Consider the following 12,835-nt stretch of genomic DNA (forward strand, 5'->3'; position numbering starts at 1 on the left):
GTTGTAAAAGTCTTTTTCTATCTAACGTCGGCGCTCAAATCCCCAAATTACACGCTTTTCAATTGAGGATTTTGCAATGTATTTTTTCTGTTATGCGACAAACGTCCCAACACCATATTCAGCCATATTTCGTTGAATTGCACGTTCAGATCCGTGAGCTAGACCAAGAGCGCTTGCATTGGCCAAATGAGAGGCAGTTCCAAAGCGAAATGAAGCATTTTCGACTATCTCAATAGCCTCTCGTTCATGAGGCGCCAAAACTGCTTTTCGGCCACGGTTATGGATTCGTTCGCTTCGACGCGCTGTTTTCGACTTAAGGATTCGATAGCCTGCTGCTTGCCCTATGCCATGTAGCTTAAATAGCTCTTTTCGAGTTATTTTGCCTGCAGTAGATTCTGCGTCAGCAAGAAGCCGTACACGACGCGGAGTATCAATGATTGTTCTTGGCCTGCGTGACGGCTTTGGGCTCAAATTAATCGCAGGATCAGGGTTTTGGCAGTTTCTTCGGCTTGTTACGCGTATCCGAGCCATTTTGCAAGTAATTTGAGCTTGAATTGGTAGAGAAATAGAGCGTTGAAGATAGAGGGTATAACCAGGGGTGTACGGAACTATCTTTATTTTTGGCGCGTAGCTTCGGACCCTCCTGCAGAGGGAAGCCCCAAGGGGGGCTTAGTGTGGCCCTAGTCACGTGCCAAAGCAATGGTCTAGGAGTCCAAGGCAAGCCGGACGGTGGGATGGTAATTAGATGCTAAGTGCGACCTATTTCACAGGTAGAATGGCATTCCTCATACAGAGGTGTAGGAGATGGCTCTTTTGTTGGCTGAGGATAGGGCAGGAAGGGCGCGTCTTTCACTGGCTAGCCCATGCAATACTAAATAGCTTCCCAGTTTTAAGGAGAGCTAGATTATAACTTTGCCTTCTGTTTCTCAAACTCCACCTTATTAAAACATGTCCCCACACCCTCTAATGCAACCTCAACCTCATCTCCGTCCTTCAACCAGACCTTCGGGTTCCTTGCCATCCCCACGCCTTGGGGCGTCCCTGTAAAGATCAAATCTCCCGGTCTCAGTGTCGTGCCCCTACTCAAAAAGCTAATCGTCTTCGCCACACCGAAGATCATATCGCTTGTCCGACTCTGTTGCATCTCCTTTCCATTCAGCCTCGTAGTGAGATTTAAATCCTGAGGATTGGGAATCAGCTCCGTAGACACAATCCCAGGTCCAAAAGGTGCCCAGCCATCGAATCCTTTGCCCAGAGCCCACTGCCCACCACCACGCGCGATCTGCCATTCACGGTGTGAGATGTCGTTCCCGACGGCGTAGCCGAGTACATAAGATAGTGCACCTGCTTCGGGGACATCGCGGGCTTCTCTGCCAATGACAGCTACTAATTCACATTCATAGTCCACCCCTTCGGCTTCTTGCGCCATTAGTGGGATAGGAATTGGGTCCGTAGGTCCGGAAGCGGAGGTGGCGGGTTTGTAGAAGAGGACTGGGTATTTGGGGAGTGGCATTTTGGATTCGGCGGCGTGTTTGGCGTAATTGAGGCCTAAACAGCGGATTGTGCCAATTTGGGTGGGAGACAGGGGACAGAGGAGGAGTCGGATGGAGGCAGTGCGGTTGGTGAGTGAGTGCGTGCCGAATATATCGCCGGTAATGATTCGGGCGGTAGTGGCAGCGCGGATATCGGTTGTGTGAGCGGGGAGAATGGCGTCGCCATAGTAAATATGGCCATCACGGGCAAGGAAGCGGATGAGGCGCTGTGACGGGTGGGGAAAATAAATTAGCCCAAGGAGTACGTTTGGAGCTTAAGGCAAATGAGGATGATCGATGTCAGAAGCGCAAGGAGTTAGCTAGAAGTTTCTTTTTGTCCGGAAAGGTTCGAGCTAGCAGCAAGACCTCGTCAAAGAGAGAGAGAGATAGGGCTCTATTTGGAACAGAGGAACCCCCTCTAGCAGAGTGCATATGATTATAATTGCTAGCGCTTTTTTATGTATAGGTCCGTTGATGCGTCGTGCCCAAGGCAACTTGTGAACAGCGTAGTATGCATAGGTGAAAACTGGACAGTTGGGGAAAGGTACCGCATAGTAACTGCTGTAGTGAATTATAGGATGTCGGTGAAAGCTATTCAAAGTAGACGGTATTATGTCTTTGCTCCCCTAGCAATACACTGATTACGGTGCAGGAGATGGGGTACTCACCGAGAAAGACGCCATCTCGACAGATGGCAAAGCAATGGACAGCCGAGTGTGTTCATAAATGGCAGCACCGGAAGCATGACTCTACCAATTGAAATATGTCTGGTCCGCCAAGACGTTGGGAATTGGTGACAGCCTCGGCTTTCTTCCCGCGTTTGGCAGTGCCTGTCCACAACTTCGGACGAAAGTTTATCCATATCCAGATCATTCCTACCAATAAAACAGCAACGTTCTTCCCTTGAGTTGCCATATCTGTGTGATTGTGCGTATGAGATGAGACTCTCCGGATTGCAGCGTCAGGTTCTTAGTCTATACCGACAATGTCTCCGCGAGGCAAAGAAGAAGCCTCCAGTATGTCCTCCTTAATCCAGCACGTAATGGTGACTCTTCCACTGACTGATTCGTCAGTTGGTACAGGAAAACTTCAGAGATTTTGCCAGGTATGGCAACCCAGTAATCACACGTGAAGGTCCGGAGTTGATCCAGACCCAGAAGAGAATTCCGGGATCATCAAAACGTTGACAAAAAAAACTTTGCCGCTGTCGAGCGCCTTCTGAGGACGGGGACCAGAAAGCTCGAGCTTTACTCCTCGCCTGGGATCAAGAATATTTCACCTTGACAAAACCCAATGACAAAGTCGACGCTTTCCGCTCACCGATGCGCCTGTTTTGCAACATTTTCTAACCAATATCCGCTAAGATCCGTCTATGGAAGTTGGCAACATATTCATCGCTGGAACAACCCCCTCATGTCACAGCGGACAGCATTCAAGCAACCAGTAACTTCGACAGAAGAAGCCAATTCTACCCACAGCTCTACGTTCAGCCTTAGCTACCAGTAGGTTGGTGGCATGAAGCATAACAACAGGACAAATGCCAGATGCCGGGGCCAGCGTCACGATGCTTCTTAGACCCATAGTCCAAGCAGATGGCGAATCTCGGACGGAACGACAAGAATCAGTAATCGCCCAGAAGAGGATCTTCCTTCAGGCTAGCAATATATGATGTTTGATCATCCCCATCTTCTCCCGAAACTTGTCTGGTCGGTTAACCAATTTTAGCACCTCCTCGAGTCGTTCCGTCATGTCTCGAAGTCTGGCCAGCTCTCTAAGCTGTTCTTGCCTTTGCCGCTGCTTCTTGGTCGCATCGGTCCTCAACGTCTGCTTGTCATTCCCCTCTGGCAAGTCAAGATAGCAAGCTGCCGTGTGCAGCATTTTCAAGCCATCGACGGAGGGATGTATATTGTCCCTCAGGAGGTTCATTTGATTCTTGTACGTGGCGATTAATTTTCTGATCCTGGCGACGTTTCCGGGATACGGGTGAATGATTAACGACGGTTTTAATTCCCTAGTAGACCGACTTGTGGTGGTAGAATCTAGAGAGTCCTCATCCGAGTAGTATAGTCGCTTCTCATCATGAAGGCTTGACATCATTGCCCGCAAATAGACCACGAGGCAAGAAAGCCACAAGCTGCGGAGACTATCGTACAGGTGGTACGTTGGGAAAAGGAGGAGGAAAAGACACCATCTATCTAATTTGGGACAATGAAAATGCTACAAGGGCTTGGCGGATCTGAAATGAGGTGCAAGAATGGTAACGCATCGGGTTTATCAAGTATTATGCACTGCTGGCGGGTAGGGCTCCTTGAGCATTGGCTAGTATACACTGTGAAACTTCTGGACTTGGGGTTTGAGCGAATCGGCAGGGCCTGTTTTCTTTGTTTCTTTGTGTGTGTAATGATTGGGAAATTTCGCTCATCCAGAGTGACTGCTTTGCTATGTACCAACATGAGCTGTCAGCTATTTCTGACTAGTTCGAATCTCAACGGCCACTAAGATAGCTCTAAAATGAGCATTTGGGGCCATCAGGTCGTCCTGGCCAAGAGTTCCTTGACAGGGCATCACAGACTCGGAGTGTGTTAAATCTTCAGTCCGCCATGAAACGAGGTTCGCACTCCAAATTGCATACCAAACGTCACGGCAAATACTTTGGAGAAGCCAGTCATGTCTTCGCTGCCCGTTATGGTTTCACTTTAGCGTTTAACAATCATGGCATGTATTCTTCAGTGTTGAAGTTGCCTGGCCCTTAAGTCACCTACCGCTCGTTGACACTGCTTCATCGTCAAAAGTGGCTAACAATGGAAGTATATTCTGCGTAGATTGCGTTGCTAGCAACCAACTACTACTAGTAATAGGTCATACAAATGGTCACGTGGAAGGTATCATATCCTGCTTGGCGGACATGGGACGGACCACAAACCTCAAGATGTCCTGAAATACTATGATTCTACACCAACAGAAGCAAGGTTGCACACTACTAGTAGTACTATTAACCGTACGCGCTGCTTTCCTGCTTCTAGATTCATTTGACGAATGGTTGTGTGTATTGCAGACGTCGCATCAGCATGTGAATCTACAACATCAGTACAGCTCTAGAAGCAGGCAGCAACTCGATGGTAAGGACCCAGCACATGGATTTTCTGAGAAGTGGAGAACATCACACCACCAAGACATAGACACGAAGCATGGAATTTGCAGGAATACGATGATCCGAGCCAGTGAAATGCAATGTGTGGGGATGGGTCATGGAAGAATTGCATAGAAGGTTCCAGACGCCTACCGAAATACCATGTCACCACTTGCCTATTCGAGGAGCATCCACGGCTATTCCAGCACATTCTGGTCACTTCATGTTTACCTGCATCTACCCGCTTGCGGTCAGTTGCGTGTGTTTGCCCGTCCTTTCTAGCATGTTCTCGGCGTCATCCCTCAATGTATAAATTCATCCACCTCATCCACCCATAACCTCTTTTTCTTCATCACAGAACACAACAATCTTCTCATGCAACCATACCGAGCAACTTTCAGACTATCACCACAAATTTCTCGAGCCTTCAAAGCTTCCAAACCAACAAGAAACATGTCTCTCCGCGGCTTTCCACGCTTTGCCCCAACCACTTATCACTGGGGTCCATCCATCGCTCGTCAAAATGACTTTGCTCCACTGTTCTCTCTCCTGGACGACCTCACCAACGGTGAAGTGAGCCGTCGACAGTCCAACTCCAAGCAAAGCCAGGAACGCTTCTTCGCCCCTCGGTTCGACCTCAAAGAAGTGAAAGATGCCTACGTCCTCGAGGGCGAGCTTCCCGGCGTTGAACAGAAAGACGTCTCCATCGAATTCACCGACGAACACACTCTAGTTGTCTCCGGCCGTTCCGAAGTTCACCACGAAGAGGGCACACGACCAAAGGAGCTCGGAGCACCTGAGAAGCAAGCCCAAATCAAAGACTCTTCTCACAAGCCCACCGTCGAGGACGAGTCTGCTGAGTCGGAGTCGACCGAAGTTGTGAAGCAAACCGAGGATCAATCCGGCAAGAAGGAGCCCGAACACACCTACTGGGTTTCCGAGCGTGTCAGTGGCAGCTTCACCCGTTCCTTCTCCTTCCCTGCAAGAGTCAATCAAGACGGTGTCAAGGCTGGTCTCAAGAATGGTATCCTCACCGTCACCGTTCCCAAGGCTGCTGCACCCGAGTCTCGCCGCATCAACATTGAGTAAAGCTCCACACCGCTTTCACCATACCACAACATCGACAACACGAGAACCGGGGATGAGTGATGGATTGGTAGTTGATGGGATCGGTTGAATTTTGAACCACTTGCTTTCAAGACTGAACAACAAACGAAAAGTTTTACCAACACACCAAGCGAAGCATAGCATAGCCAGCACAGCGTAGGAGGAGTTACTGGGCTTTCTTTCGGGCTTCAATCAAATGTACATTGCAGCAGCAGCAAAACATGCAAGGCATTATCATAGCCTAATGAATCAATTCAATTTGAAATAAAATCTAGCGTTCCCGTTCCCTATGATCATTGTCTCTTCATTCCCGCTACTAGTATCTACAATCGCCACACCGCAGCAGCAGCAGTAGCGTAACAAGCAAACGTTGAACATATACTTATAGCCCCCATCGCCCATGAAGTCCCAACCCTCCTCCCCGCCAAACCTCTACTTCTCGAGTCCTGATAATCAATTCCACTCCTCCTCCTCCTCCTCTCATGAACTCTCTAGTAGTACTTGGTGCCCCAAAACCCCCTTCTCCCCCCTTCCATTCCACCCCCCCCCAATCCCATTCATTCATCACTTCCATACAGTATATGCCACCAAAAAAGGCAGTAATTTCATACCTCCATTCATCACGCATCCCAGCGCCCGCGCCCGTTCCAGCGCCCGATCCAGCTCTAGCTATGACACGCTTCGGGGCTCTGACGGGCACTAGCCGAGCACTCACAGGTGGAGAGGGGAGGTCAGTATGGGCGTAGGAACGGTATCTGTGCGTTGTGAGAGGGTCTGGTAAATGAGAGGGGGAAGAGACGCGAAGATGGAAATGATAGAAGAGAGAGGGGACTGGGGGGGAAAAGAGAGAAGGGGTAGAGATCTGTATGTTTGAGTCAATAGAAAGAATGGCGAACGATAATCGAGGAGAATCGAGGCGGTAGAATGGGAGGCGAGCTAGGCCAGAACGCCATGCCAGAATGCTTCCTTGACACACACACACCAACAACCATCTGCTCTTATCTGTCTTGCTTGCAACGTCAACAAAGTACCTGACCCCTCCTCTCTCCTCTCTTAACCATGCAAGCTCAATTAACCTGCGTCCCATAGCCCCTGATCATATCGGCAAACGCCCAACTCTGCCCCTCCAGCTTCTCATCCTCCTTCATCTCGATCCCGCCCTCCTTGGTCACAACCGCAATGCTATACCGATCACTACTCCTCGCATCCCGGTAGAACAGCACCTTCATACACTCCTTGACCGCATCAACCGCCATCTCCCTCGTCACATTTTTAACACTGCCCTCATCCTCAGGCACCAAGCGCCGCAACAGCGGCTGCGCCAGATGCGCGCCGAACCCGGTCGCCAGCGTCGGCGCGCTGTACGTCGTCCCGAGCAGATCCGCCTGGCTGAGGAACGGTTTCCCTTCCTCATCCAGACCCGCGACGAGGACGTTGTTCCACAGCGGGTTGAAGTCCGAGCGCCGCTTGTAGAAGATCTTGGCCAAATACGTGTGCAGGTTTTTCGCATTCAGCGTGTGACCGTGACTGGAGTAGTTTTCGCGGATATCGAGAGACTGTAATAGTCGGTCCAGGTACTGCATGTCGGAGACGTCGCCGCCGAAGCCGATGATCGAGCTGCCGGCGAAGGTGCGCAGGCGCTTGACATCGGTGAAGCGTGCGAGCGATCCGTAGGAGGCTAGGTGAGATGGTATGTTAGTTTTATGGTGGGAGAGTAGAAAGGGTGCGCGTATGGTTGAGAGAGAGAGAGCTTGCTCACCGAGATTATCCGCCGCGATCACGACGCCGTCTTTGAACTTGACGCCCAGTACTGAGGTTCCGGTTACGGCGGGAGATTGGGTATGGGTTTGTGGTAATGAGGAGTGCAGGTGCGAAGAGTCGTATGGGCCGTAGATGTCATCCCTGGGCTGTTGTGACTGTCAGCTGGGCCAAACCCGAGGAAGACGCTGCTGAACCTACACGACCCCATGCTTGGGGGAAATGGTTCATGGTAAGCGGCAGGCAATCAAGAATGGAGATGTGGCACACGCAAACTTTGCTGTGAAATAGAGGTACTAGGAGGCTCGCAGGTTTCGATGTGATGCTGGTGGTGAATGCGTTCGTGTACTTAGTAAAGTACTACTGGTACTAATTTAGTAGTAGTAGTAGAGCTCTGAGCTGCGTCAAAGCTTGATGCCTGCAGACTTGGCGCTGCAACACGGGCTTGGCTTGGCATATTGGCTTGGCAGCTAGAATGACACTGGCAGAACATCCGCACCCCAATTCACGAGTACGACTATGATAAAGTATATACAAGTATGAAGCTGGCAGCTGTGTATGTGCAGTGCATCAAAATTCGCCTTATAAGTTATAAAGGTATCATTAGGTGCAGATCGTTACCGTAAACCAGAGGCATCCTTCATCTTCATCACCATTACCCAGCCCCGTCTGGCTTCCAGCCAAGATCAGCCCAATGTATCACTATCCTGTTCGTCGTTCGACGTTCATTCTTCCGTGATGCCATTTTCACGTATCGTATCGAGTTCACGACATCTTGAGCCCAGCAATAATCGGTACATCGCTCAGATCCACCCCGAATCCCTGGCTCAACTCCTTGCCCTTCCTGCTTGCTCCAGCGAATCCGCTGCTAACACTCCTGGTTCCGGCACTCCCACCAAACCCGGCTCCACGCTCATAGCCGTAACTGAAGCCTCCACTATGGCGGCCAAACTGAGGACTGGAACCCACACGTTGAGGATCGCGGGGCGGGTGTAAACTTCCGGCCTGAGACCCCGCGTTGCTTCCATTGTAGCTGTTAGCCTGACTGTGCCGTCGTGAGGGATGTCGACTATGCTCGCAGCTGTGATATGAGCCATACGAAGCATCGGGACCAATAGCATCGTTTGCCGGATACTGATGGTAGGTGCTTGCTGGTCTAGCGTCCCTATGGTGATATGCTTGATTTGAAGGCACATTTCGAGGTGGAATTGGTGGGTAGAGACTATTATCGTCCCCATATGACCAATTCTTGCCGCCGTTAGGGTGTGCTTCACCTGTGGACTGTCTCTCCTCTCGCCATGCTTGACCATGCCGTGCCCATGTGCTACCTTCTTCGTGAGGTGCAATAGACAATGGCCGAGGCGAATGTGGTGGAGGTGGCGGAGGCGCCTCGTGTTCTACTTCGTTAAAGTCCCAGTGGGTAGTGCTATGGAAAGCTGCTTGAAATTGTAGCCAAGGTTTACCATAATCATATTGTGAGTCGTCTCCGTATTGGCGATTGAAGTGGCGTTCTTCGTGGGTTGGACTCGAGCTCTCTCGCGGATCAAAATTTATTTCAACACGATCGGAACGCCAGCTTTCTCGGCGACCGTCTCTAGGCCGATTAAACTCAGACCGATAATCTTCTGAATAGCATTCGGCAGGCCAGTCATTATAAGATGACGCATCATCCAGCTGATTATACCCATATGGATCATTGGCTGGGTCCACGTTTGTGTTGTCAGTGAATACATTCTGATAAAACCGAGGGTTCCATTTGTCCGCTTGCTGCATCTGATCATGGTTGGTCTGCGGCTCCCAGTTGCGGCTCTGATTGCTCCCGAAGCCTGCGGGTAGAGGAGGTAATGGTGGTGTATTGGTAGTAAAACTCATGGGGCGTAGGTTCTTGCCTGGTAAACCACCTCTGTCGTTAAACAAGTCTCGTTTTTCAGCTAGACTCATCGAGTTTCGTTCATGAATGGTCCGGCTGCGCATGCGAGCGAGTTCAGCTGCTGTTTCGGCATCCATACCACCAGTAGATTTTGTGCGTCTTGCCGCGCTTGTAATATTGTGTGGGTTCACCTTCCGGGCGGGCTCGACATGCTTTCGAGGACTTGATTGAAGGTTGGTGCGTGCAACGTCATAGGGATTACCACCTAACGAGTACCCAACAGTTCCGAAGTCTTGAATTATGGCCAATGCATCAGCCTCGCTCATCTCTTGTGAACTGTGATCAACGTTCGATCTCTTGATAGATCTGCTGCGCCGACCAAAGATAGAGTCCTTATGGATTGGGGGTCGCGGTGGTGCTGCTGACTGCTCGCCAATCATATCGACACTTGCGGCAGGAGAAGGGAACCGTATCTCCACAGGCTCAACAGGCGACATAAGAGGACTTTCGGTAGTATGCTGCCTGGTCTCAAAAGTGTGTTCTAGTTCTGGGACCTGATGTGATCGGATTGCTAGGTTGGCCTCAAATTCTGCAGGGACTGGGGGAACAGAGCTAGTGATAACTTCCTGATTGCCCTGAACGGTGATGTCTTTCCTCCTAGCCGAGCGAGACAACAATCGAGGCTTGGCCAACTTTTTGCCCCGGTTCGTAGGAGGCATCGAAGTCGTGGTCGTGACTGTCGAAACAGTGGTTGTCGAATGGTGCAGATTGTGGAAAGTAGGGAGTGAGGTAGTAGTCGCTCTAGCCTGCTTGAGGATTGATGGTCTCAGAGGACGAGGACCTGGTCTACGATCTTGTCGGTTTTTGGATATGCTGAGTCCATTTTGTACAGCGTTCATGACTGAATTGGCGTGGTCGGCATCTGTCCTCTCGCCGGTCTCTTCGTTGCTGTCTTTGAGCGACGAATTCGAACTGTAACCACTATCAGCCAAGGTGTAAGTTGGTCTCGTCGACAGAGGTGAGGATTCGTGTTGGTCCGAAGCGGTAGTGGCACCATTTGAAGAGTAGTGGGTGTCTATAGTAGAAGAGTAGACACTATCAAAATCAGAAGGTGTGACACTATCATCTTCGAATAACCCGTCATCAAACTCAGTGGACTTGCTAATCGGGTTCAGGATCGATTGAGGGCTCGAACTGTGCCTAGGAATCTCAAAGGGGCTGGTGGGAAGCTCGGCCATGTATTCTTCTGCCATACGAATACTCCATCCTGGAGATCTGTCTGTAGTGGTGATGCCCTGACCTGCTCTGTCCATTCCCAATGTTTTATCAACGTCTTCGCAACGCGTGTTAATCTTCGGTAGGATATCATTGCTGGAGAAGCGCAATGGGCTTGGATGAGGAACTTTTGAGACGAGCTGCGAAGGCACAGTAGGCATACCCGGCCGTTTCGAAGGTCTAACGTTGTTGACGATGCGTGTATTGGCATCACAGTCTTCATGATCAGAATCGCCACATTCACCTGACATGGTCCTCAAATTGGGTGTTGACCGAGTCTTCACTCTCATGGACAAATCACTAGGTGCAGGGGAAGCACAGCCATTGGTGATATGCAAAGAGCCCAATCTCAAGCCGCCGAGAAAGACGAGGTCAGATGGTGTTTCCGTCCTAACTAATGGAGGTGGCACTGGCTTTTCAAATTTGGAAGTTTCTAGGTTCAAAGCTTCCAGCTCGCTAGAGGAAGCTTCTTCGGGAATCACTGATTTTGCTTCCACCCCCAACTCGCCTGATGGCGATCGACTCCAGCGCTCATCTTTCCCAACCCTCGTTGCGATTCCTGGCTGGTTCAATGACTTTCGACGGATGGGAATTAGAGAAGTGAGATCTTCTCGTGAGAGATTGCATGAGCGAATTTCTGTCTTTGGCGGGCTCACATCCTTGACGTCTTTGTGCTCTTTGAGGGATATCAGTGATAGACGAGAGGTATTGAACATGGCGGAGAAAGATGAAGTTAATGGCGACTTTGTGGTAGGTGAAGTCGAATGTTGTGTTTCAATATCACTGACAACAAATGCACCCACTCTCCATGCTTCTGTATCACCTTGGGCAGGTGCTTCTGGTTCTTTAGACTCTGGACCGAAAATGTGTGCCTTTGAAGCCTCTCGTGGCTCGTCGTCTGCGGCTATTGGAGACTCGTCCTGGACTTCTTCGGTGTTTGTACTCAATTGCAGCAGAGTGCTGCTGCGATTTCCAAGCTGGAGTAGTGAAGGACTTGACAGATTCGAAGATGATGTATTTGTTGGTGGCTTTGAAAGACGATTTCGTTTCCGAAGCTCATTGTTATTATTGTCTATACTGGCCGGCTTGTTAGAAGGCGCGAAGGAAGATTTGAGTCTGGAGAACATTGCGGCGTCCAAGGCGGTAGGAGGATAAAAGACATCTAAGTTGAACAGAAGGACCACCGCATCTTCAAGATAGCGCTTCGAAACCTCTGGGATAGAATTTCAGAGATGGTTGGGGAAGGCACATGCCAGCCGTGATACCATATGGGCCAAAACAAGCAAGTTCGTCAATGCATAAAGAACCATGCAGGCATTCCCACGGCAGGTTTCTCATGCAGAGCAAGAAAGAAAAGGGAAATTGAATTAAAAGAATGACATGAATCAAATAAAAGAGTGGAAGAACAAGAAACTTGCAGTCAGGCCAGGCTGGATAAAGATGATGAGAGGTGCTGGAGTCCAGCATCTCCCCTAACTTAGGCGGGAGATCAGACAGTCTAAATCTGCAGCACAGCCATGGCCAGGCCCAATGATTGGACGGATGGGGATTGAATAAACAATGTCATCCACAAATCTTGATTCCCAATCGGCCATAGCGAGCTAAGAACCAAGGTTTCTGACGGGCAAGCTTACTACGTTACCGTTGACAAGTCGTGAGGCGACGAGCACGTCTTCCAACCAAGTCTACAGGCGGCTCCGGCTGTACTGCTGCCGATCTTTATTAGCGACCTTGTTTCACCACATTCATGATTCAACGTCATTGAACCAAGTCGTCACCCCACAGAGGCGTCGTAACGGAGTACATGTTCACATTTGCCTGACAAGGCGTTTACATGAGCACGATCAATCTTACGATGTTTCTGATAGCATAGACCCTGTCCATCTGATGGGCAATTGCGTGGCCTGGACTCTTGGTTTGCGGGGCTTCGCGCTTACGAACTCCTACTCCGCTCCGTCAGCTTCTGGGGCTGGGTGGCCACAGCAACCAAGACGCCTATCAAATTTATCAGACAACACACGATCTAACCGAGTTCCCTTGCTGCTCCGGTTTTTTTCAGGCAACTTGACAACTAACGCCCCAAGTACAAGTACAGCGAACTTCGATACAGGAGCGACTAATGTACTAACGATGATTGATGGAGTATAGAACAAACCTTAAAAC

The 12,835-nt window shown here is 50.0% G+C and overlaps 5 protein-coding genes across 5 annotated transcripts; 1 reads left to right on the forward strand and 4 right to left on the reverse strand.

Moving 5' to 3' along the window:
* Nucleotides 1-904: 904 nt before the first annotated feature.
* On the reverse strand, nt 905-2,215 carry EPUS_04857 (uncharacterized protein; the record flags this gene model as incomplete). Its single annotated transcript, XM_007789414.1, has 2 exons — nt 905-1,759; nt 2,201-2,215. 2 exons carry the CDS (start codon nt 2,213-2,215, stop codon nt 905-907), a joined length of 870 nt encoding a protein of 289 aa, XP_007787604.1.
* A 967-nt stretch (nt 2,216-3,182) lies between these two features.
* Nucleotides 3,183-3,626, reverse strand: EPUS_04858 (uncharacterized protein; the record flags this gene model as incomplete). Its single annotated transcript, XM_007789415.1, has 1 exon — nt 3,183-3,626. One exon carries the CDS (start codon nt 3,624-3,626, stop codon nt 3,183-3,185), a length of 444 nt encoding a protein of 147 aa, XP_007787605.1.
* Nucleotides 3,627-5,115: 1,489 nt separating this feature from the next.
* EPUS_04859 (uncharacterized protein) lies at nt 5,116-5,751 on the forward strand (the record flags this gene model as incomplete). Its single annotated transcript, XM_007789416.1, has 1 exon — nt 5,116-5,751. The coding sequence occupies one exon, from the start codon at nt 5,116-5,118 to the stop codon at nt 5,749-5,751; it is 636 nt and encodes a 211-aa protein (XP_007787606.1).
* Nucleotides 5,752-6,836: 1,085 nt separating this feature from the next.
* EPUS_04860 (uncharacterized protein) lies at nt 6,837-7,758 on the reverse strand (the record flags this gene model as incomplete). Its single annotated transcript, XM_007789417.1, has 3 exons — nt 6,837-7,447; nt 7,529-7,676; nt 7,729-7,758. The coding sequence occupies 3 exons, from the start codon at nt 7,756-7,758 to the stop codon at nt 6,837-6,839; spliced, it is 789 nt and encodes a 262-aa protein (XP_007787607.1).
* A 534-nt stretch (nt 7,759-8,292) lies between these two features.
* EPUS_04861 (uncharacterized protein) lies at nt 8,293-11,799 on the reverse strand (the record flags this gene model as incomplete). Its single annotated transcript, XM_007789418.1, has 1 exon — nt 8,293-11,799. One exon carries the CDS (start codon nt 11,797-11,799, stop codon nt 8,293-8,295), a length of 3,507 nt encoding a protein of 1,168 aa, XP_007787608.1.
* Nucleotides 11,800-12,835: the final 1,036 nt, after the last annotated feature.

Source organism: Endocarpon pusillum (genome assembly GCF_000464535.1).
Source record: "Endocarpon pusillum Z07020 unplaced genomic scaffold C741571, whole genome shotgun sequence".
Lineage (NCBI taxonomy): Eukaryota > Fungi > Ascomycota > Eurotiomycetes > Verrucariales > Verrucariaceae > Endocarpon > Endocarpon pusillum.